We start from the raw sequence: 26,018 nt of genomic DNA, 5'->3' as shown, positions 1-26,018 counted from the left end.
GGAAGCGAGATTTTCTGCGCTTCTTCATGCCCCTGGCCGTCAATCAAACAGAACAGCCAATGGGCTGTTGTTTTCATGCTCCCGAAAAACCCCTTTCCCTTTAAGAACTGTTTTTTAAAAACAGAAAACACCAGTTGCAACGAATCCGTGTTCACTCGTTTCGGAAAGACCTTTTTTGCTGGCGTAGGAGCTGGTGCTTAGTCGTTTACGCGCTCCTCAAGTAAAAAAAATATCCCCCCCCATGGATGCAATTTGTGGCCGAAATTACGGGCAGTATCGAACAAGGGGCTGTATTGTGCTTGGGAACTTTAAAGACACTTGCAGTAGGGAGCTTTGTTTCACTGTTAAGCACTTCTGTGGAGGGACTTTAGCTGGAGAAGCCTCACTTGTTCGTTGCTTTCCCCAGTCTAAGGGGGGAAAAATGGCGATCGCTTCTCCGGAAGGTTGGGGGCGAGAGCGGGGGAGGGACATTCTTTCTACCGCTACATTGAGAACGCACATGTCTTTTGCTGATGTGTTGCAGCGTGCTCAGAAGTGTAGCGGTTTTTCAGGGAGAATCCACTTTTCCTGATTCCCTGAAAAGCACTTAAACGAAGCGATTTTTGCGGGAGTGTTGCTGGAGTGTTGCAGATTGTGTGCGACGTCATGCGGAACATTGAATTAGTAGCGTTTACCAAAGGTAAACATTTAATTCGTGCGGAATGTCCCCTAGCTTTTGCTTTTGACTAGACTTCTTGTCAAAACACTGACCTGGATGGCCCAGGCTAGCCTGATCTCATCAGATTTCAAAAACTAGGCAGGATTGGTCCCGGTTAGTACTTGGAAGGGAGACCTCCAAAGATGTCAAGGGTGGCTATACAGAGGCAGGCAATGGCAAATTAGCTCTTAATATCTCTTGCTTTTTAAACTGTAACAGAGTCAGTGGTGGCAACACGCTTGGTAAGTACCCTAAGCACTGTTAGCTGCAGCTTGACAGCTCCTTTCACTTCCTGTACAGATAATGTCGCCTTTTGCCGTCGTCTACGGGACAGACCTGAGACACTTCCCGGAGCTTGGAGAGGTCCCCGCCCGGGAATCGGCCGACCTTCGCGAGTGGGGGAAGCGTGCCGGGAGCTGCTGGAAGTCGCTTCCTGTACAGATAATTTGAGCTTAACCTTTTGTCGTGGTTCGGTCCTTGGTGGCTTGGGAACCGGACCGAACCCCGCCATCAGAGGCGCCCGCGATCACGGAGGTAGGGCATGGTGATCATAGGCAAGCCGGCAGCTGGGCGCCCCACCCGATCGTTGAGGTGGCAATGGCCGCTAAAGAACCTCAATGTCCCCCTCCACCTTTTTGACAAGGGCCCGGAGATGGCCCTTTGTTCCAGGAAAATGGGCCATCAGGAACCCCGGAAAACCTCGCATATGTGCATGAGTCATGATTGTATCAGCATGTTCCCTCCGCAAGTACTGGGTGGGGCAACACAGCCTAAGGAGGTGGGTTTTGTATAAAAGGGAGCTTCCACCTGGAGTTCGGTGGAAGCTCTTACTCCATACCAGCGGACTCCACGTTGCTGAAATAAAGCTTGTTCCTGTTGTATCGTTCACCAGGCCTGGCGTGACGTTTTCTTCAAAGGGGCACCCTGTTTTTTCAGTTAGCAAGCGGGTCCCCGACATCGTAAGAGCTTCCCACCGAACTCCAGGGTCGGCATCGCATCCGAGCGCTTATCGGGACGGATCCAGAGATGGCGTTTTCAAGCAACGGGGCGGTCTTGACCCCCACGAACCCCGGGAACATGAGTTTAATGTCCCCGGGAGATTTCCTCCGAAAATCGGGGGGCCAGGAGCAGCTGTCCGGGACCCCGAGACCCTCGGCAGCGGCGGCCAAGGGAAGGCGCCGGGCCATGGGGTTCCCAAGCACGGCGGGGAGCGCGCCGAGGTCTGGAGGGTTGGCCCCAACCTGGGACACCCAGCTGAGGCAGGCGCTTCGCCCGGTAGGACCTGAGGAATCCCTAGAGGACCTGCGGCGGGCCATGGCGGACTTGGCCAGGCGCTTGCAGGCAGCTGAAGCCCGTGAGCAAGCTCGGGCCGGGCCCGGAGGGACTGGTAATACAACGGCGGAGGGGATCGCGTCGAGTGAGGACGTCTCCAGCGACGAGGACGAGCCCGGCACTGGTGAGCGGGCCCCGGACCCCGACCCGGAGCAGTTTTCAGTCCCGAGTAGGCGAGACGGCCAGCGGAGAGGCGAGACAGCAGAGGATCTCGGGGGAGCGGGTGAGCCGACGGGGCGGCGAGAGCCGGACCAACGCAGGAGCGACGTGCAAGGCAGGGAGCGGCACGGCGTCGTTGGGCAAGTTGGTAGCCGGTGGAGCGGAGCAGGACGAGACGGCGGACGCCGAGAATCCCGGATCCGGAGGGGGTCGGACTACTCTCCAAAACGTTCCCCCCCAGAGCTTAAGGCGCGTTTCGACGGGACGCCGGACGACCTCCCGCAGTTCCTCCTCCACGCGCTGACGCATGCCCGGAGGTATGGAGACCGGTATGAGGACTCCGAGGACTTGGTCTGGGGGGTGGCCTCGTGTCTCCAGGGCAAGGCGGGTCAGTGGTACCTAGGGTTGGCCGAGCGCGGCGACCCGGCAACTCGGGACCTGCAGGACTTCGTGGTCGCGCTCCGCCGACGATTCCAGGACCCCCAGGCTGAGGACAAGGCAAAGAGTCGGATCAAGGGACTTCGACAGGGTACTAGGGGGGTTATGGACTATATAGACATTTTCCGGAGGGAAGCAGGCAAGGTGTTCTCCTGGAACGAGGAGACCCAAATCGAGTACTTCCGGGAGGGCCTTAACCCGAAGCTCAGGGAATGGGCCGTGATCAAGGGGACGGAAGAAGATCTGTCTACACTAGAGGGGTGGTGTTTTGTGGTCGCCAAGCTGGAAGCCAGCCTGGGTTGGGCCGCCGCACCCCCCCGGGAGGCCAAAGGCGGGTCAGCCGAGGCGCCGAGACCGGGCCCCGACAACTCTCGCCCCAAACGACCCCCGAACCCCGAGCGGGAAAGGAGACGCCGGGAAGGTCTGTGCCTGAAATGCGGGGGGTCAGGACATTTCGCAGCAGCGTGCCAACGGCAAGGGGGGGAGGACCGCGGGCTCTCCCAGGGGGGAGGTGCGACACGCCCCCAGCAGGCACGCCGGGCGGAGGACCTCCGCAACGAACCGGGAAGCGCCCAGGCGACGGGAAACGGCCAGGACCTGCTGTAGACGGCGCCGGGCAGCAGGTCCCGCGGTGCGAGGGAAAACCCCTACAGCATGAGGCGCGACCTCCGAACGTGGTAATTTTAGAGCTCCGGAACCCGGAGAACGGACTAAGTTGGGTGGGGGAGGCTCTTTTGGACTCTGGATGCGACCACAGCATGGTCCACCCCCAGATAGCCCGGGCTTTGGGGCTACCGAAGCGCATTCGGAAGGTTCCCCTGGTTTTCGTCCAGATGGACGGCAGCCCGATTCAGGGGGGACCTTTCGGGGAGGAGGTGGGTCCTATCGCCATCCACATAGGGGACCACCAAGAGCTGCGGTGGCTGATCCAGGTCCCCGTAGCGGGATATCGGGCGGTGTTGGGCCTGGATTGGCTGAAGGAACACAACCCCGTGGTGGACTGGCGGGCGGGGACCCTGAAGTTCGACTTGACGGTGGGTGCACGGCATCGGGTCCCCCACGAGAATTCCAGCCACAAGAGGACGGCGGCGCGTCCCAGGGGAGCGGCGGCGGCGCAGCAGGAGATACCAGAGCCCGAGGTCCCGCCAGAGTACCGAGACCTCGCAGCCGTTTTCAGCGAGCGGGAAGCGGAAGAGCTACCCCCACACCGCCGCACGGACTGCGCTATCAACATCCCAGAGGGGGCGGTACTACCCAAAGGGCGCATCTACAAGATGAGTGAGGGTGAGCTCAAGGACCTCCGGGAGTTTTTGGGTAAAAATCTGGCCCGAGGTTTCATCCGGCCCGCTTCCAGTCCCATGGGAGCTCCAGTCTTGTTCGTCCGGAAAAAGGATGGGTCCCGACGGCTGTGCCAGGACTACCGGGGCCTCAACGCCATCGCAGCGGGGAACGCTTACCCCCTCCCGCTGATCCCGGATTTGCTGGCCCGGCTGGGCAAAGGGACTCTGTTCACTAAGCTGGACCTAAGGGAGGCGTACTACCGGGTACGCATCCGGGAGGGGGATGAGTGGAAAACAGCGTTTAACTGTCAATTGGGACAATTCGAATTTAAAGTGATGCCGTTCGGTTTAAGCGGGGCACCTGGGGTTTTCATGAGTCTAATTAATGAGGTGTTGCAGGACCTTCTGTTTCAGGGGGTGGTTGTTTATTTGGATGACGTCCTGATCTACAGCCAAGATCCCCAAGAGCACGTGACCCTGGTGAGGGAGGTGTTAAAGCGCCTGCTGGCAAACCACCTATACGTGAAGCTGGCTAAGTGCGAATTCCACCGTCCCTCCCTGGACTATTTGGGCTACCGCATCTCAGCCCAGGGCATAGCTATGGACCCCGAGAAGGTGCAGGCGGTGCTGGCCTGGGAAAGGCCCCGCACCCGGAAACAGCTACAAAGCTTCCTGGGGTTTGCTAACTTTTTTAGAGGCTTCATCCCCAGATACTCCTCCGTAGTGGCTCCCCTCACGGACTTGCTAGGTACCAAGGGGAGAGGTCCTCGCGCCACGCGGCCCAGCGCAGCGCTCGGCTGGAATGAGAAATCGGAGGCAGCGTTCCTGGCCCTCAAGCAAGCTTTCGCGTCTGAGCCCACGCTACTGCACGTCGACCCAACCCAGCCGATGGTGGTACAAGTCGACGCCAGCGACGCAGCAGCCGGGGCGGTTCTCCTGCAGCGAGACAAGGCGGGACAGCTGAGGCCGGCGGCCTACCTCTCACGAAAATTCGCCGAAACGGAGCGGAACTGGTCTACCTGGGAGAAGGAGGCGTTTGCGATTAAGTTCGCCCTCACCGAATGGCGGCATTGGCTGGAGGAAACAGAGGAGCCGTTCGAGGTCTGGACAGATCACAAGAATCTGGAGGCGCTCCGGCAACCGCGATCCCTGAACGCCAAGCAGATGAGGTGGGCGGAGTTCTTTTCGCGGTACAATTTCAAGCTTGGTCACATCCCCGGCAAAGAGAATTTCCTCGCGGACGCCCTCTCCCGTCTGCCGCATTATGGGGAGGGGTACGCTCCCTGCACCAGGTCCGTGTTTGGTGAGGAGCAGCTGGGACGGGGGGTCGTCACTAGGCGTCGGGCCAGGGAGGAATGGGAGCCCGACCCGGCGACCGCCCCGCTCCGAGACCGCCTAGTGGCAGCCTACGGGACAGACGAGGAGCTGGCTGAGCTCCGGGACTCTTTGATTTTGGACTCCGGTCTCTGGCGGAGGGGGGAGGCTGTCTACGTCCCGGAAGGGCTACGACGGGAAGCCCTCAGCCTCTGCCACGATGCTAAGACCGCCGGGCACTTCGGTTTCGTAAAATCCTGGAAGTTGGCCCGGCGGCGGTTTTGGTGGCCCAGTCTGCGGCGGGACACAAAAGCTTACGTCAGTGGTTGTCCTGTCTGCCTGACCTGCAAGCCGGGGGTTGGCAAGCCGAAAGGTCTGCTGCACCCGCTCGAGGTCCCGACCCGGCCGTGGTCAGTGATCTCCATGGACTTTATAACAGACTTGCCTCCCAGCAAGGGGAAAACGGTGATCTGGGTGGTGGTAGATCTATTTTCCAAACAGGCCCATTTCATTCCTTGCGCCAGTGTCCCCAGTGCTTCACAGTTGGCTCGGATGTTCCTGGATCACGTGTTCCGACTGCACGGGCTGCCGGACAAGGTGATTTCCGATCGGGGCTCACAATTCGTGTCCCGGTTCTGGCAAGCTTTCCTGCGCCTGTTAGACATCGAGCAAGGGCTGAGCTCCGCTTACCACCCCCAGACGGACGGGCAGACCGAGCGGGTTAATCAAGTACTGGAGCAGTACTTGCGGTGTTTCGGTTCCTATCATCAAGACACCTGGGTGCCCCTGCTCCCCCTGGCCGAGTTCGCGTACAACAACGCAGACCACAGCAGCACGGAGATGTCGCCTTTTGCCGTCGTCTACGGGACAGACCTGAGACACTTCCCGGAGCTTGGAGAGGTCCCCGCCCGGGAATCGGCCGACCTTCGCGAGTGGGGGAAGCGTGCCGGGAGCTGCTGGAAGTCGCTGCAGGAGCAGCTCCACAAAGTCAAGGCAGCGCAGAAAGAGGACGCCGACCGGAAGAGACGACCAGCTGAGGAGATCCGACCGGGGGATCGAGTTTACCTTTCCACCCGGAACCTACGGTTGAATTTGCCCAGCAAGAAGCTAGGCCCTCGGTTTTTGGGGCCTTTCGAGGTCTTGGCCCCGATCAACGAAGTTTCGGTCAAGCTCAAGCTCCCCAAGAACCTCCGGCACATCCATCCCGTCTTTCACGTGAGCCTTCTAAAAAAAACTCCGGACGGTGACGTTTGGCACCCCGTGTTTTCCCCGCCAGCGCCCGAGGTCCTGCCGGGGGGGGAGCACCACGAGGTGGCGGATATCCTGGACTCTAGACTCCACAGGGGGAAGTTGCAGTACCTCGTGGAATGGAAGGACTTCGCTTTGGGGGACCGGGAATGGGTCTGGGCAGCGGACGTCCTTGCGCCCCGACTCACTGAACGTTTCCACAAGCGGTATCCTGGCCGTCCCGGGGGGTTGGAGAATGGACCTTTGGGGGGGCAGAATGTCGTGGTTCGGTCCTTGGTGGCTTGGGAACCGGACCGAACCCCGCCATCAGAGGCGCCCGCGATCACGGAGGTAGGGCATGGTGATCATAGGCAAGCCGGCAGCTGGGCGCCCCACCCGATCGTTGAGGTGGCAATGGCCGCTAAAGAACCTCAATGTCCCCCTCCACCTTTTTGACAAGGGCCCGGAGATGGCCCTTTGTTCCAGGAAAATGGGCCATCAGGAACCCCGGAAAACCTCGCATATGTGCATGAGTCATGATTGTATCAGCATGTTCCCTCCGCAAGTACTGGGTGGGGCAACACAGCCTAAGGAGGTGGGTTTTGTATAAAAGGGAGCTTCCACCTGGAGTTCGGTGGAAGCTCTTACTCCATACCAGCGGACTCCACGTTGCTGAAATAAAGCTTGTTCCTGTTGTATCGTTCACCAGGCCTGGCGTGACGTTTTCTTCAAAGGGGCACCCTGTTTTTTCAGTTAGCAAGCGGGTCCCCGACACCTTTGAGCATTCACAGAGTATAAACATGACATTCACAATTCAGAGTGGAAAATTTTGGCATCACTTCATCTACATCTCTGGTCTCTCTAAGATAGAGGAGGTGTTTCTCTGAAGTAAACTACTTTCAGGTTTTGCCTATATCAGTCTGTTTACCAAAATACATTTTTATGGGAAAATGCAGCTGCTGAGCAGTACTGCAGGGAGAATAGTATAGGCCTGGGTTATCTGTGTTTTTCTCCTCAGTTTCCTGCTCCTCAGGCTAAATCCCTGAGCATACTTTACTGAGGTCCAAGGGACATAACGTCCAAATTTATTTCATTTGTTTAAAACATTTCTTCCTTAACAGAGTTCAAGGCATCTTACAACAAACAACATCTTAAAATACATTAAAAACAGAAAAAAAACAAGATTTTAACATCACAACTCAAGACTACTAGTAACAAAATGTAGTCCTAAATAAAATCATTTTTAGCTCCTTCCTAAAGACTGAAAATGTGTAGGCCAAGCACACCTCCCTGGGAGGCTGTTCCATAATTCTGGGGCTGCCACCAAAAAGCTCTTCTCTTGTGTATCCACCAAATGAGCTTCTTTCATTGGCGTGACAGCCTGTGTCTTTCATTCTGAGGCAGCAACATAGTTCAAGTTCACTGCTCCGAGTCAGCAAGTCTGAGAGGGGCAGTAGACATATCTTTAACACTTTTCCTCCTCTAAATATTGGTGAAACTGCCTCCCGTGAGGAGACTGCCTGGGCCCTTCCAGGGTGTCTGGACTCGAATCCCGCCCAGTCAGAAGCCACAGGCTCCTGATTGGCCAGGCAACCTCAGGCCCGCCTGCCAGAAATGTGCCAAAACCAGTGGCCGCCATTTGGCCACTGAACATCAGCACGAGCGGAGGTGGGCCTTGGGAGGCTGCTCGCGGGGCAGGGGGAGGCCTTTTCTCTGTTTCTCTCACCTTTTCTCTCTGTCTTTCTCTCCCTCTCTTTCTGTCTAGTGCCCATTGTATCACTTTCTCTCTAGTCAGATACAAATAAAAAGAAAAAATAAATACGGGAACTGAAAACTGACTTTGCTGACCTTAACTCCATGAAAACCTCTTCTCCCCATACGGAGGCACTTTGAGTCAAACAAAACATGACAGTCCATCCTGTGCCAATTTAGAAGCCGTAGTCAATCTTTAAAAATTGCTACAAAGCCTATAATGGTCATCACATTTAGTTTGGCTTTCATATTCTGCAGTGTAAAGCAAAGAGGAAAAATAATATATTACTGTGTATTGCATATCTTCAGTGCCCAGCCCTGGAATGCTGTGTTCATTTGTGGTTTCTAAATAAATCTGAATTTCAGGCACTTCAGAAGAAGAGGAAAATTCAGAGATGGAACAGCAAAAAATACCTGAAGACATTTTCATGTTACAACAGTATTTTGAGTGCGGGTAGTTGTAGGAGGGCAATAAACAAGATCTCACTTGTAGTTTCATTTGAAGTCCTGCTGAAAGTGAATGTGTTTGGCCCTTGGCAAGATTTTTGTTAAAGTTATTAAAATTCCCTTCTGCCAAGTAGGGCTGTCAATTTTCCAAGCCAAATTATTTTAGGACTAGATCACTTTTAAAAATTATCTATGTATCTTAGCCCAGAAAATAAAGCAGCAAATAAAAATGCTTGGAACATAATAAGTAAACTGAGAAGAGGCTATTTTAATGTTAGTTTCTCAAGTGTGTGATATTTCTTTGCCATTGTAGTCCATTCTTGAGTATGTGTCAGCCAATCCTGATATGTTCGTAAGAGCCCAAAGCACTGATGTTTCTTTTCAGAACAAAGGTGTAAATTCTGTTTATAAGGTTTATTGAGAGAATTAATAAAAAGTTTGATGCAAAGCCCGCTTAAGTTTCTAGTGTTTATACTCATTTAATTACCTGCTTACCAAGAGAGCCAGCTTTGTATAGTGGTTACAAGCACGGATTTCTAATCTGGCGAGCCGGGTTTGATTCCCCGCTCCTCCTCCACATGCAGCCAGCTGGGGGATCTTGGGCTCCCCACAGCACTGATAAAACTGTTCTGACTGAGCAATAATATCAGGGCTCTCTCAGCCTCACCTCCCTCACAGGGCGTCTGCTGTGGGGAGAGGAGAGGTAAGTTGCTTTGAGACTCCTTCGGGTAGAGAAAAATGGCACCACCACCTCCTCCTCTTCCTCCTCCTCCTCCTTAATCTGGCTTTTCTCCTGGGGATTTGGAGCAAGGTTTCAAAATGAAGCACAATTTACAAAATGATGTATGACCTAACAGTGTCCCCCACCTCCCCCCAAGTATAATCTTCAAGCTAGTAATAAGTTGCAAGGATATCCCAAGCTAATGATGGTTCATTTTAACAGTTGGGGGCTCTTCAGCTCTATTTGGGTGGCTAGCCCTTTCCTCTGAGGGTGGGGTGGCTAGCCCTTTCCTATGCCCTTCCTGCTGTTGATGGGCAGGCTGCTGGAAGGACGTACCAGCAGGGTAGGCAGGTCTAGGCCAACATCACCACTGACACAATGACGTCACTTCCTGCAGGTTCCAGAAGTGGTATCACCACCTACCTGATTGTGCAGCGATGCCCTGGTATTTGGGCAAGAACTCTATGGCAGAAGCCATTTTTACCTCAGAGTTCAAATACCATAGTGTTGCCGCAAGACTGCCAATATACGCCAGAATTGGTGTCACCAGCAGTGTGGCTTAGGCCTCCTTGTTGTGCCCTTGTGGCGCACTGTTTGCCAGGAGGGATCTGGCACCCCTAGTTCTGGCTGTGCTTGGGAGGACAGACGCAGGACCCAGGGCTTCTTTGGCTGAGGGAACTGCATCAAATGTATGCCATTTGAGAGGAAAATGTAACCATACAAAGATTGCTGTAATAGTCCAATCAGGCCAGGTGATCATGTTGTCTCCATGCCATGGACTCTTGTGGCAGTGTGTAAATGGTTAAATTCTCCTCTACAATCGTGTTCAGGGAGCAGCGCTTTTTAATGCGCTTTTACTTTAAGCTGATTTCTCTGGCACTTTCCACATGAACCTGGGGGATCCAGGTTTGAATGCCTGCCCTGCCATGGGTAGCTGGGAGCCGTTTTCTCCAGGGGAACTGATCCGTTACATTTAATTCCATGAGGTCTCCAGCCCCCACCTGGAGGTTGGCAACCCCATGAAGAACTCTGCCTCTGCACTTGCCCCCTTCTTCATGCCCACTCTCACGTGCTGTGTCGTAACTCCCCAGTTGCACAGGCTGCTGCCATTCCTGTTCATCCTTCAGCACAAAAGAATAGCATGCCTTTGAGTGGGATTAACTATACAGGCCCTGGCTCTCCCAGTTGTTGCGCCATGCTGTCAAACAAGAGAGATTATCCTGCCCAGGAACGTTCTGTCAACTGAGCTTTTAATCCCGCCCAGCCTTTCCTGCTGATTGCAGCCTTCAGCACTGCGGATCAGTCTTCCCAAACAAACAGGCGCAGAGATGACTTAATAGGAACGACAGGGAGGGCCTGTCTGTGCTAGGGAAACCAGAGGAGGACGGGAGACTGTTAGTCACTGATGCACACGGATGACACTAGAACAGGCCGGGGCCTGTTGGAGCAGTGACAAAGTGAAAGTCCAGATGTTGTAGTTCCCCATTCCCCAAGTGTGCCTTTCTGTAGCGGGGGCCCTGCTTTGGCTTCCATTGCTTCCAGGCAGGTTGGAGCATGAGCCAAGTATTCTCAGTTGCTGGACCCAAACGTGGAAGCCCCTCAGGAACTGAGCCTTGGAGGCCCTGTGTTAACTCAAGTTTTTGAGGGTTTTATCTTTCTTTCTCCTGCTCTTCTATATCGTTTCTGGATTTGTCTGCCCTGCTAATAGAAAGATTTTTTTAAAGGTGCTTTCACACATGCTAAATAATGCAGTTGCAATGCAGTTCAGTAACTGTTTGCAAGTGGATTTTGCCATTTTACAAAGTAATATCCAATCAAAAAGTGCATTAATTTCATGTGTGTGAAAATGTTTCTCTCTCTCTCTCTCTCTCTCTCTCTCTCTCTCTCTCTCTTTGTATCAGTGTTTGCCTTGACTTGGATAGCTAGCCTGATCTTCTGAGTACTCAGATGCTAAGCAGCCCAAATTAGTACTTGGATGTGAGACTCCCTGTATCTCACTATTCTCTCCAAAGCAGTTTTTAGAACAGTCTTCCTTTCTGCCACAACAGCTCTGTAAGGTAGGCCAGACTGAGAGGTTGTGATCTGGCCAGAAAGAAGAAATAGGGATTCAAACGTGTGACACCTAGGGTTCTAGTTTGCCACTCTATCCATTATCTCAAACTTACTCTGTTCATCTTTTACCTTGAACTACCTGTGTATGGTGTCTGTGAATGTTGGGAACTGAATTTGTGCAGCAGTCTGAATAAAATGTCTGCGACATGCTTGAGAGAACTCTCTGGTTCTGTGCTTGAAGTGAAAAAAGAATCTCGTAGGGTTGCCAGCAGCCTGAAATGATATTTCCCAGGCAATGTTATTGACTTCTTTGTCCTGAAAAACCTCATTTCCATGCATTAAGCCACAACATCTTTTTCTTCAAGTTACTGGCAACTTGACCTAGCACTGGAGAAAAAGAAGGTAGCGTAGATGCAGGATTAGCAAACCAACAGGATGCCAGCTGGTCATCAAGGGCAACAAAGAAGTATACATTATTAGAAATGGAAAATAACATGATAGTAAAATATTAATCCCCCTGAATTCAGCACTGGGTTAGGTTGACAAAGCCCCAGAGTGCTCCAACAAATTTTGGTGCAAAAACATTGGAAACAGAGGTGACACAAATTTATATTGTGTGAGGATGCTTGAGGATTCCCTCGCTGTGTTGGGCCTCTTCTGCATGATGGATAACCTGATGAAAATTCACTAAGTACAATGTTGTTTTTCTGATCCCTGCACAGAAGAGTTAATTTACTCCGTAAAACTGATTTTGCTCTGCATGGTGAACTGCCTCTTCGGTGCTTTAAGCGTCTTTTAAGCGTTGTTTCTGAAAGACGCTTTTCATTTCTTTCCTGCCTGCCTCAGGCCTACTATTAGTCATGCAGAGAAGCTCCTTGGTTATGCAGATTAGTGACTGCATTAGGGAACAAAGTGGAGTTGGCAAAACTGCAGGGGGCAGGGCTATGAATTGTTTCATGCAGAGAGCATTGCAACGTAATTTTTCAACAGATTATATTCAATGCAGAACAACGATTGTAATATAATAGAGCGGTCTAAACTGGTTGTTTTTTAAACTATTTTATTTGGCTCCATGCAGAATGCCTCTTGGTCATCTTATCCATGGTTCCTCTTAATATTTGTGAAACAGGCCAGGGGGTGGTGCGTGTCCGGGGTGTCTAAGTTGGAATAGGGTCAATCAGGGTGTGGTATCCTGATTGGCCCGGCTCCTGCAGCTCACATCCTCCATGCCCAGCTGCTCGCCACTCCGCAAGCTCAACATAGATGTGCCTGCCTACCTAGGCCAGTACATCTGTGGCACTCACTCACTCCACACGGCGGACTGCAGCACTGGAGAATGGATACTGCCCACCGGGCCAATGACGGACCGGTTCTTGTTCTCATTTTATTTTTAAAAATTAATTTGATACTAGACAACAATTAGAAAGTCTGTGGCCTTCCTCCTTTTTCAGTACCTGAATGTGTGAAGTGGCAGCTTGGCAAAATCTGTTCAGACAATCAATATTATAAATCCTTTTCAGTTGGTATGATTTTGTGCAGGAAAAGTCACTACATCCATACACTATGCATGGCTGGCATTTCATTAAACGTCCATCAGTTTGTATGACTAGCCTTTCATTGCATGAATGAGCTCAGAGCCTCTGCATTAGCTAATTTCCTTTTCCCCATCTCTTCCCCCCCTTAGATCCTCCATCATCGGGTGATGATGAAGATGATGAAGATGAATCTGAATCTGAAGATGGAGGTAAATGTCTGGGCTTGGAATATGCATGCAATTGATCCTCAGCAATGCTCATAACATCTGAAATGTACATGAATTACACAGGATTTTCACATTAAAAATGTAGATTATCACTTTTAGTTTGTAAAGCACCTTGTGCTAACTGGTCACTGTCATTTGGGAGGGGAGTTGATGCTAATATGTGGTTGTTCTAGAGGGTAGTATTGAACAACATTTCCAACACTTTTTGAGGTGATGCTCTGTGTGAAAAAGTTGGCTTGGAGTTGTCCTCAGATAAGCGTCAGAGCCCTTCTTTTCTAACTTCTTCTGCTTGACCTATAGCTATGCTTGCCAATTCTGGGTTGGGAAATTCCTGGAGATTTAGGGGGTGGAGTCTGAGAATGGCAAGAGAGGGAGAGGGAAGGGATCTCAGTAGGGCAGAATGTTACCTAAAATAGACTTGGATCCTGAATACATGATGGAGGAATTAGCAGTTCTAGGAGTCTTGCTGAGTGAATGGGGGTAACGTGAAAGATTCTCCCCCCATATATACAGGAGGAAGATCCTAGCCATGAATCTTAGGCAGAGGCAGACTTTGGAATGAACCAAAAAGGATGTTTATTTAAAAATAAATAAAAAGCCCTAACAAGCATTCATGCTATTGAAACTGAATAAGCATATGGGAAGAAAAGAGTTGAGGTGGTGCAAAAGAAGATTAAATTTTGGGTTAAAAAAGGTTTAATATCTATCTTCTGTGACATGGAGTTTCCAATAACATGGAGACATATGACATGGAGAGCAGCAGCCAGATGAGCAAGCATGTGAAGCTGGCTGTGTTGTAGATTCAGGAACAGAACACATAAGACTGGGCCCAGTGTAGTGTTTAAATAGTCAAACATATATCCTGAGGTCTGGGGTGAAACTGCACTGGCCTTTTTATCCCCGGTGACTCCAAATTAAATAAAGTAATCTACACGTTATTCAATTTCCATTTTGATATTTAGCACTTTAAATTTTCCCTCTGTAATGTCTGTGATTGATCTTCTGTGTCACTACCTTTCCCCTGCAATATCCAGGAGTAGATATAACTCACTACATATGAGGAAACTGTTATGAGAGCCCCAGTATTAAGTGTAGATGTTCAGCGGATTAACTTCCTCCGCAGTGCCTTCAGTGCTGATGTAGTGAAGCAGTGTATCGCTGATTGGTCAGGGCTTCAGTTCAAAGACTGCCTAGTTCCTGGTTGCCATTCCTTTGAAAGACTTATTTTTATCCTCATTTTGGGATCTGTTGTAAAGTGACTGCGCTTCAAAAGTCCACACTTCTATGAGCAGAGATTTGCCTCGGATTTACTTTCCCCTCCGCATTCTCTGTGAGGCTGCTGCCTACCCTCCCTCCCCCCACTGCATACCTGTGGGAAAAGAAAGATAAACAAGCAGCCTCGTGCTCCAGTGCCCCTCCATCGCCTTGCTCTGGCTGTAGACTCAGGACTAGTCAAAAGGCAGGAAATAAAGCACTCTCCAGCCTTGTGCTCCTTAATGCCAGCTGGAGCTTCACCTGACCCCCACACCCAATCAAGCGGGAAGGAGACCAAAAATTGGGATATTACTAATGCAGAAGGGCAACGTGTTTAAAATTAGGAAAAAGGGAGGCTGTAGATACGGGTTCAGATCGACCAGAATTGGCAAGATCAATAGTGGGAAAAATGTGAGTGCAGACTAGCACCATCTTCAAGTATTTAAAATCATCTTGAACCATCTTCAAGTATTTTAAAGGCTGCCATATAGAGGATGGAGCAGAGTTGTTCTGTCTTGCCCCAGAAAGAATGGGATGAAATTAATTCAAAAGAAATTCTGTCTAAACGTCCAGAAGAAGTTCCTGACGGAGCGGTTTCTCAGTGGAACAGGCTTCATTGGGAGGTGGTGGGTTCTCCATCTTTGGTATTTTTAAACAGAGGCTGGACAGCCATCTGACAGAGAGGCTGATTCTGTGAAGGTCCAAGGGAGTTGCAGGATACAGTGGATGAATGATAGGTTTGTAAGTGTCCTGCACAGTACAGGAGGTTGGACTAGAAGACCCAGGTGGTATCTTCCAACTCTTTGATTCTATGATTCTAGCACTAGATAGCGTGGTTAGCTCTTTAAACAATGCATTTGAAGTAATTACTGGTGTGAAATAAAGAAACTGGAGACCTGTGACAAGGAAATCTTGATTGAGTTAAGGGGAAACCTTCAGGTAATTCAGGCATGGTGTTTTCAAACAGCTGCAACATTTGCATTCATATCTGAATAGGTGTTTGGGTGTGACAGAGCTACTTTGCTAAAAATGGGTTTGACAATCTAGTACACATGGATGGATCGGTAGATGATATAATTAGGGAAGAAATTAGAGAAAGAATGGAAACAGTTGTGGGGAAGATAGCTGAAGGCAATCATGGACATTAGCAAAACTGCCAGAGACCATTATACCAATATCTTCATGCACCCTCTTGCTCAGCTGGTGCGGAGATTTGGGCTGGGTTGCCACCAATACGCAGATGACACCCAGCTCTTCCTCCTGATGGATGACTGCCTTGACCCCCCCCCCCCGAATCTTTAGCCAGATGCCTGGAAGTGGATCAAGCAGAGTCATCTGAAGCTCAACCCTGCAAAGACAGAGGTCCTGTGGCTGGGTAGGAAGGGACCATGGGAGGAAGAACACCTGCGCACCCTGGACAGTGTGCAGCTCCTAGCGACTCACTCCGCCAGGAACCTGGGCGTGATCCTTGATGCTTCCCTTGCAATGGAAGCCCAGGTCACAAAGGTAGCATGGCTGGCATTTTACCACCTCCGCCAAGCCAAACTACTAGCGCCCTACCTGGAACCAGAGCACCTAGCCACAGTGATCCATGCGATGGTCACTTCTAGACTGGACTTCTGCAACTCACTCTACACAGGCCTACCCTTAGCCTTGATCCAGAAACTACAACTGATGCAGAACGCCACGGCCAGGATTCTCACTAAGACATCATGAAGATCTCATATCCAGCCGGTACTCCAAGAACTCGGCTGGCTCCCAGTTGAATTCCGGATTAAGCTTAAGGTTTTGGCAATCATCTTTAAAGCCATATGTTGTCTGGGCCCAGTGTATCTGAGAGACTGCCTATACCCCCAGAAGAACGCTACACTCCGCCACTTGCAACTGGCTGCGGATCCCTGGCCCTAAAGAGGCACGTCGGACCTCAACAAGGGTCCGGGCCTTTTCAGTCCTGGCCCCCACCTGGTGGAATGAACTCCCCGAAGAGAACAGGGCCCTGCCGGAACTTCCACAGGGCCTGCAAAAAGGAGCTCTTCCACCAGGCCGACTGACCCATAACATCTACAGCCCCCCCAGACGGAGAGATCGAACCTCCCGAGGGAGTGTAAAAGTTATTGTTGAAATACTGTTCTAGTTGGTATGTTGTTATTGTTATATTGTTATATTGATTTTGACAGTGTTCAATGTAAATCTTCCAAAATGTTTTATGTAAACCGCCCAGAGCCGTAGGGAAGGGGCGGTATAAAAATCTAAATAAATAAATAAAACCATTGTTTGAGATGTTCCTGGGTGCTAGAAAATCCTGCTGCGTGTTCCTCTGCGAAAAGGTCCAAAGTGAGAAGTCTTTTTGCAGAGAAACTCACAGCAGGATTATCAAGCGCCCAGGGGAGGAACAGAAATAGTTGTTGGCTGAGAATTTTCCTGGCACATTACAATCAATACGAATATATTGCAGGACCAGAATCAGCTAGAACAAATCAAATAAGTATATACCCCATTGTTGAAAACTGGTAAAACATTCTATACAATAGAATATATTGTATATTGACCTCTGAGGGAGATCAGTTGGATCGAAATCCGTTAGGTCTGAACTTGTTGGCATTAGTGGGGAACGCACTGAGATACTTTGTGTGTGCCCAATAGATAATAAGTTGAAAAATAAATAAATAAATCAAATAATATTCTTTTATATTCTTGAAACACTTTAAGCTCTGATAATAAATTGTTTATATTTTTCTACATTTAGTTTTGTCCCTAACCTTTGTGAGTTGGGAATAGTGTCTGGGGAGGACAGGGGCCTCAGTAGGCTACAATATCATAGAGTTATACTAGATATTAAGCCCGCTGTGGGCAAAATACAGCGGGCCCTAGCATGATGGGTGGGTGGAGGGATGGGGCGAAGGAAGGAGGAAAAGGAGAGAGACAGAAAGACAGAAAGAAAGGGAGGAAGATAGAGACAGAAGAAGAGGGAGAGAAACAGGTAGCCAGAAAAGGCAGATGGAAGAGAGGGAGGAAGGGAGAAAGGGAAAAACAAAGGGAATGCTGGGAGGAAGGGAAGGAAAGGGCAAAGGGAATGCTGGGAGGAAGGAAAGGGCAAAGGGAATGCTGGGAGGAAGGGAGGTGGCCTTGGGACCTTCTGCTGGGCCCAGGGGCAGGCTCGGCTGCTCCAGGGCCCGGCAGAAGGCTCGGGAAGGCGGCGGCAGGCTTTGAGGCCTACTGCCGGGCCGAGGAGCAGTCTCGGCTGCTCCAGGGCCTGGCAGAAGGCTCAGGACAGGGGCGGTGGGCTCCACGGCTCCAGGGCCCGGCTGCTCCAGGGCCTGGCAGAAGGCTCGGGACTTCGGGAGTGGGCTTTGTGGCCTTCCAGCAAAAGGCTCCGTGGGCGAGGGGAAGCCGGCCGGAGGACTTACCACTGGGGAAGGCTTCTTCCTCTGAGCGGCAACTTCCCGGCTGGCCCAGGTGAGGCTGGGCCAACCAACCAATGGGGAGCCGCGCTTTGCGCGGCTCCCCATTGGCTGCATGGCCCTCAAGTGACACTCGGAGGGCCCAATCAGGAGCCGCTTCGTGGCTCCTGATTGGGCCCTCCGAGTTTTTATCCCGGACAGGGCCCGACCTAACTCCTCCCCACTTGCCCTTACTCCTTTATTCCTCCCGCTCCGGAGGAGCGGGAGGAGGGTTAAAGATGATATGATATGATATGATATTATATCTTTAAATAGGACAGGGTCCTATTAAATAAAAGAGTAAGGCCACCTGGGGAGGAGTTAGGGCGGGCCCTGTCCAGGATAAAAACTCAGAGGGCCCAATCAGGAGCCTCTGAGTGTCCATCCAGGGCTAAGCAGCCAATGGGGAGGCGCGCCTTCCTATTGGCCCCTCACCAGGACAGACCAAAATTCCATTCACTCAGCCCAGTCTGGCTGCCAGTCTGCTCCTGACCACCACAGGGAGAGGAGGTCAGCAGGGCTGCCAAGGGGGGTGAGAACAGAGGCTGTGCCAGCCCTTTTTGCCCCAAGGCTGTCCTAACTGTCAAGTCCAACTGCAAATTGCCTCAGAACCCTGACAGAGCTGGCAGGAGGCTGCAGAGTGCTCCCACTCCCCCCTTCAGGCCTGCTGTGAAGGAGCCTCTGACAGGCCCTGACTGAGGGGAGGAGGCCTTTCCAAGAGCAACGCAGGGGAGACTGAAGGACTTCCTTTTGAGGGGGTGGGGGACTTTCCCCTTATGCCAAACAGTTGCCTGACAGGGAGGCCACAGAAAAGCCCCTTCTCACTTAAAATACTGCTCTGGCCGGGGGTTAGACACAGCCAAGCCATGTGTCTTTCTTCTTTGCAACTCTCTGCAGATTTGAGGCCACTGCACAGCGTTATTCTGCAGAGGAAGCTGGCTCTTTTCTCCTGTTTCATCTGCACAACAACCCTGTGTAGTAGGCCTCAAGTCTTTCAATTCAACAACAACCTGTGTGGGAAGCCTTAAATGTTTCTTCTCTACTACAACCCTGTCCAAAGTAGCCCTATCTGCCTGGGGAGCTGATCTTTATACTCTTCAGGTGAGCTGTAATTCCAGGAGCTCTCCAGGCCACACCTGTAGGTTGGCTACCCCTGGGTTGGAAATATTCCTGGAGGTTTGAAGGTGGGACTTCAAAATCGTACAATGCCTCAGAGTCCAGCCTTCAAATGAGCCATTTTTGCCTGCAGTTGGTAGGGAGTGGTGCAGGAGTGTCCCTCCTGGGCTATGGGTTATGGCCAGCCTTTATCAGCAACTGTTTGTATTCTGGGGCGCAGACAGGCAGACCAGCATCAGTCCTGTGAGTCTGGAAAGCGCAGGAAGATCTAAATAAATATTTACAGCCTGAATCTAAATAGAGAACAAGTAAATGTCTGGAGAAACATCGTAACTGGCAAATAACCTTGGCCTGGCAAAAAAAACAGTATAAAAAACCTTACTAAGGTCAAGACTGCTGTGCACAGACAGTCTTCCTCTTAGGGTTGCCAGCTTCCCTGTGAGGCTCACTACCCCACCTCCCTCATGGGGAGTCTGCTACGGGGAGAGAAGGGGAAGACGACTGGAAAATGCTTTGAGACGCCTGAGGCCTGCTGGGTCACTGCGGCCCATTCCCAGTTCTCTCAGATCTCTCACAACCCTACATACCTCACAGGTTGACTATTGTGGAGAGACAAATGGAAAAGGTGTTTGTAAACCGCTTTGAGACTCCTTTGGGTAGTAAGCAATAGGGTACAAAAATCCGTTCTTCTAAGGAGCAACCATGAAAGAAGCATGTGGGCACATAACATTTTACCAACCGTGAAAATATGGGAGACAGAAGGAACAGGGTGGACACCTGTGTAATGTGACTACCCTATGTGTATTAGGGCAGAGGGGCATTTCGGTGAATGTGGCCTAATTCACACAAGAAGGGAAATGACGCAGAACTGGGGGGAATTGGTTGCCATGTAATCTTCCCCTAAGAAGTGTCTCCAGTCTGATTTTCCCTTCACATATCTGAGGACATGGCTCTGGAAAGCTCATCTGTAACCACTATGCCACAATTCCCAGAGGTCATTCCTCTCCCACAATCAACGAACATTCCACACCACAGGTTCTTGACACCCATATCTCCACACCCATACCCTCATTTGCCACCATGCCACCACAACCTCCCACACAACACACATGACAACAGACTGGACAACTCCTCCCCTTCCTCTTCCCACTGTCAAGCTCTAGCGCCCGTTGTATTCTTGGAGACAACGGGCTTTGCCCCTAGTTATATTATATTATATTATATTATATTATATTATATTATATTATATTATATTATATTATATTATATTATATTATATTATATTATATCATATCATATCATATCATATCATATCATATCATATCATATCATATCATATCATATCATATCATATCATATCATCTTGAGAGACTTGAAGCTAAGAGAACAAGAACCTCCATTTCCCCCTCCTGTTTGTAGTGCTGCTAAACAGTCCAGCCCTTTGCCACATTCTTCCAGGGCCAGGCTAGCACAAGGGGTCTTTCAGGCCATTTGGCTTGGCAAGGGCATTGTATTTTCTTCCCTTTGGAAGAAGGCTGGGCTGAGCTTCCAAAGCATCGGGATTCGTACTCTCCAGCAGAGGCAGTTACAGGAGAAGGGAAGCCTTTTTCAGTCAGTCATTTCAAACATTCAGTTTTATTACTTGCATTCTTAGGTCAGACAACCTCGTTTTGCTTCCTGGATGCATGCATAGTTAATAAAAAGATGTAACCAAATGCTTATTAATCAAGTTGAAGAATGTTCTGACAGGGAAAGGGACATATAAAATTTGTCAGATCTGCCTAACACAGGATTCTCCAGGCTTTTTGAGCCTTGCAGGTGTCTTTGGAATTCTAACACCGCATGGTAGGCACAGCAACAAAATGGCTGCTACGAGAGGCAGAACCAGCCACAAAATGATTACTCCAGCTGGCCTTCAGTCCACAGTGCAGAGCCTTGTGCTGTGGTGGCAGCTGCTGCCAAAGCAGCATTTAAAACACTTTGCACAGCCAATCAAATTGCCATTAGTCAATCAGTAGTCTTTGCTGGGCAAAGGCCTAATTGGTGGGGAAGCCTTGAATGCCAAGGGAGTTTGAGAGGATATTTTAGTTTTATTACAGCTAAGTATGAATCAGTTGTATTAAAATGTAGGCACACAATTGCCTGAAACTGTTGGCTGTTAAGCACTCCAAGAGAAAAAATGGGATTTGACCCGGAGGTAACAAGATGACAGTGTAGGTCAGTGGTTCTCAACCTGGGGGTCGGGATCCCTTTGGGGGGTCAAACAAAACCCTTTCACAGGGATCACGGCAGGGCAGCTTAGCCAGGGTAGATCGAGAGAGAGCGTTCGTCTGTCTGGAGCAGCGGGAAAGAGCGAGATCGACATGGTGGGACAAAAGGCAGAACTGAACTGAGAAACCCAGGGAAAAAACCAATTTATATACAATCACGAACAATGGATCTTCATGCCATTGGTCAGTTTCGATTTAATTTCTGTGGAAGAACACTTGCATAGTTTTATGGTTGGGGGTCACCACAGCATGAGGAACTGGATTAAACGGACGTGGCATGAGGAAGGTTGAGAACCACTGGTATAGGTGAGACACAGAATGGGAAACTTCAACAGTAGCACAACCCTGCAAATAACTCCACAGAGTTCACTGGTGTCAGTAGGATAGCCAAATTGACATTCCATGTTCTGTCACTGGCACAGCACTGATGGGGGGATAGAGATTCAGAATAAATCACTGCCTTAGAATATACAGGAGGCACGTTGCTGAAAATGAAACCTATACTTGCCTCTTGAGTTGTGCAGAATGTGTATTATGATTACGTCAAAGGATGGGAATGAGCGCTCAATAGAAGATAGTGATTAGATCAGTGTACCCGATGAGTGATTTATGCCATCGTTGAGTGGGGATTCAAAGGTTTTATGAACCTGTAGAGCAGAGTGGAGATAAATGAAGAATGTAAACATGAACACTTAGCTGACTGCTGCCCAGAACACTTGAGATGGAAAAGTTAACAAGTGTTGGAGGCAGAATTGGCACACCGGACCCCTGTTGTGCTTGTGCCATTCCCATCCTGATGGCTGCTAAACCAGATTGGCAGGATAAATTTATGCACAGCACATTGACAGGGTACTGAACTACGGTTGCCAGGTGGTGTTTGGAGATCTGGGATTACAACTGATCTCCAGGTGACTGAGAGAAGTTCCTCTGGAGAAAACGACTGCTTTGGAAGGTGGACTCTGTGGCAGTATGCCCCACAGATGGCCATCCTCAAACCCTGCCCTACTCAGGATAAATCTCCAGGTATTTTCCAGCCTAGAGCTGGCAACTATACTAAACCTAATTCCCCATGCTTTTCTTTGTCTAGTGGGAAGAACTTTTCATCAAAATATTTGCTGTGTTGTACTGGATGTTGAGAGATGCCCTTGGGAATGTGGATGTGGGTTGGGGGGAATTCCTTTCTTGTGCTTCTGGTTGCTTGACCACCTGGTGCTTCTCCTCCTCCTCCTCCTCTCTCTCTTTCTCTCCACCCCCCCCCCCCTCTTTGTGAGCTATTTTGTCAGTGGTGATTTAGCTACAATTGTATTGCAAAGATCAGGAGTTCCCAGCATGGTGCCTTTGGATGCTATGAAGCTTGCTGACACCTTTCCTGGCGCCTTCAAATGCTTTCTAAACAAAGGTGGAGCCAAGAAGGGATTTTGTCCAGGAAGGTCTCTGATTGACCGTTGGAGAATTGATTGGTTGTTCAGATATTTAACAACTGCCATCACAGCTCAAGAATTTTCACCATGTGACTGAAGCTCAGCTATGAAAGCTATTTTGTGTCTGTGCCCACCAAGCTGTGCCAGAATCCCAAAGGTGCCCGTAGGCTGAAAGAGATTGTCCATACAATGGACAGTTGTTGCGTTTCTGCAATGGGTGTCTTTCTGTTGTTTCTGCAGCTGCCCCTTACTGGACACGTCGGGAGAGAATGGAACGGAAGCTTCTGGCGGTACCTGCTGCAAACACTGTTCGCTTTCGTTGCCCTGCAGCTGGCAACCCCTCTCCTTCCATACACTGGTTGAAAAATGGCAGGGAATTCAAAGGAGAGCACCGGATTGGAGGCATCAAAGTAAGGCTAACCTTGATGTTGAACCATTCTTTAATTTCCTGTTTATTTAACCCCCAGAACTGACACCTTTTAGAGGAGGGCCATTTGTTCAGAGAGAGGGTACATGATTTGCCCACAGAAGGTCCCAGTTTCAGTCACTGACCTCTCCAGTAGAAACTCAAGGAATGTCCCCTCCACAAGCGTGAAACTCCAGAATTGAGCAAAGGAAACTCCTTATGGCTGTTTAGGCTTGGGAAAGGATACAGAGGAGAGCGACGAAAGGGTACAGAGGAGAGCGACGAAGATGATCTGGGGCCAAGGGGCCAAGCCCTATGAAGATAGGTTGAGGGACTTGGGAATGTTCAGCCTGGAGAAAAGGAGGCTGAGAGGGGACATGATAGCCCTCTTTAAGTATTTGAAAGGGTGTCACTTGGAGGAGGGCAGGATGCTGTTTCCGTTGGCTGCAGAGGAAAGGATGTGCAGTAATGGGTTTAAACTACAAGTACAACGATATAGGCTAGATATCTGGGGAAGAAATTTCACAGTCAGAGTAGTTCAGCAGTGGAATAGGCTGCCTAAGGAGGTGGTGAGCTCCCCCTCATTGGCAGTCTTCACACTTTTCTTGGATGCTTTAGGATGCTTTGGGCTGATCCTGTGTAGAGCAGGGGGTTGGACTAGATGGCCTGTATGGCCCCTTCCAAATCTATGATTCTATGATTCTGTGAATATGTCAGAAGTGGAGGCAGGAGCTCCCATGTGCAGAATTCGTGATCTGAAGATGAAAGAATTGATGACCATTCACTGTGTGCTTGGGTTTAAACCTACAGGGTTCCCAAGACTCTGCAGGCATGGGGGAGCTATTAAAATAACCAGCCCATTAAGCCAGATGGGAACCAAATGGATTATAAATAGGATTGCCAACCTCCAGGTGGAAGCTTTAGATCGTCTTCTGGAATAGCAACTAGTCTCCAGACAATAGAGACATAGAGATCAATTCCTCTGGAAGAAATGACTACTTTGAAGGTAGACTGCATTGTATGATAACCTGATGAAGTCCCTCCTCAAACCTGACCTCCTCATGTGCCACCGCTAAAATCTCTAGGTAGTTCCCAACCCAGAGTTGCTGATACTACGTGTAGGGGATTTTCCTGTTGATATGGTTGGTGTTCCTACTGAAGCCCGAGTTGACCTCTGGAATGAGGAAATTACCTGGGCTGTTGACGGGATTGCTTCTGGATCCCCCATTTGGGTATTTGAGCCCAAACAGTTCCTTGGTTTCCAGGGGGGCTGTGGGTGATGAGAAGTGCAAGGTATATTTTTAGTGTTGTTAGTAGATTCTTACATTCATTTTTTGTACTACTTCCTAAACTTCTGAGAATTATTCTTTCCATATTTTAACCATTACTTTTTATTTCGAATAATAAAGGGGATACAGAAAGGAAGTGAAAGGGAATTATATATCATACAGCTGTTATTGTTAATGAAATCTAAAAGCCAACCAATGAGTATTATTCTCTGCTATTACCACCATTATTATTGCAAATATAAAATGGTGATCTAAAAAGAAGAAAAAAGTTTCCAATATTTACTGTCATGTTGTCCTGTTTTACTAGACCTTTCAGCAGCATTTTACACAGTCAACTACGAGCTTCTAGCTCACTGCCTCACCAATGCCGGGATCCAGCGAACAGCCCTTCTGTGGCTGATCTCTTTTCTCCAGGATAGTGGACAGAGGATAGCAATAGGAGAGCTGTCACCAGCTTACATGTGAAGTTCCTCAAGGAGCAGTCCTCTCTCCAATCCTATTCACCATATTCATGTGCCCTCTTGCTAAAATGGTGTGAACGTTCAGGCTGGGTTGTTACCAATATGCTGATGACACCCAGCTGTCCCTTGTGATTTCTCTCTCAGAAGTTTTAACTAGCTGCCCAGAGGCAGTGACAAGATGGCTCAAGCCGAGTCATTTGGACCTCAGCTCTTCAAAGACAGGGGTCCTATAACTGGACAGGAAGGGTCCAAGAAGGAAGCGTGCCCACCCAACCTGAATGGAATGCAGCTATCAGTGACTCACTCTGAAGAATCTAATGTCTTGGTTGGGGTATCTTTTGGTTTGTGGTGTCATGATTTGATCTTAACCACTGATGGCTCCCTTTCAGGTTGGGGGATTCATTGCTTTATTATTATTATTATTATTATTATTATTATTATTATTATTATTATTATTATTATTATTATTATTATTATTATTATTATTATTATTATTATTATTATTATTATTTAATTTATATCCCACCTCCCCCTGGAGGCTCAAGGCGGGTCACATAAAAAAAGCTTGGATAGAACAGCTCAAGGTCCCCTACCGAGCTCAAGGTCCCCTACCGAGCTCAAGGTCCCCTACCGAGCAGTCATTTCACATTAAATTTTGGGAGTTGCATGCACTTCATTTGGCCTTGACTCATTTCGCAGCTATGTTGCAGGGCAAGAAACTTCTAATTGAAACTGACAACACCTCCTGCATGTATTACCTGAACAAGCAGGGAGGGGTGTCCTCATGGCACCTTTGCCTCAAAAGCTCTGAGGATTTGGGAAATGGCTATCAGCCTGAATATAGATATCGGGGCGATACAGATGCCCTCAGCAGAATGTTTGTTCCACCCTATGACTGGTCTCTGGGGCTCGAAAACCTGCTTCCAGTACTGAGGTTATGGGGGTTCCCCTAAATAGACCTTTTTGCTTTCCCCATTTCAACCAAATTCCATCAGTTCTGTTTAATGGTGGACATGGGCCAGAACTCAATGGGAGGAGGGACAGAGGTTTTTACCCTGGGCCCATTCCTCCAACTTTACTCACTTAAGATTATAGAAATATCTCATATCTCTATCCACTTCCCATGGTTTTGGAGCATTTGGTTTCTCTGGCTCAACAGGGTTTAGCAGTCTCCTCCATT

At 49.6% G+C, this 26,018-nt stretch overlaps 1 protein-coding gene across 9 annotated transcripts in view; it reads left to right on the top strand.

Moving 5' to 3' along the window:
* Nucleotides 1-26,018, top strand: part of FGFR3 (fibroblast growth factor receptor 3) — a 148,085-nt gene that overhangs the window by 57,655 nt on the left and 64,412 nt on the right. For all 9 annotated transcript variants that reach the window (XM_077350913.1, XM_077350914.1, XM_077350912.1 and 6 more), the window contains exons 3-4: nt 13,104-13,163; nt 22,923-23,092. In XM_077350913.1, coding sequence (XP_077207028.1) covers nt 13,104-13,163; nt 22,923-23,092 — 230 coding nt within the window. The remainder of the gene's footprint in view (nt 1-13,103; nt 13,164-22,922; nt 23,093-26,018) is intronic.

The sequence above is a fragment of the Paroedura picta genome, chromosome 8, assembly GCF_049243985.1.
Source record: "Paroedura picta isolate Pp20150507F chromosome 8, Ppicta_v3.0, whole genome shotgun sequence".
NCBI classification, from domain to species: Eukaryota; Metazoa; Chordata; class Lepidosauria; order Squamata; family Gekkonidae; genus Paroedura; species Paroedura picta.
This window is presented reverse-complemented; position numbering and strand designations above follow the sequence as displayed.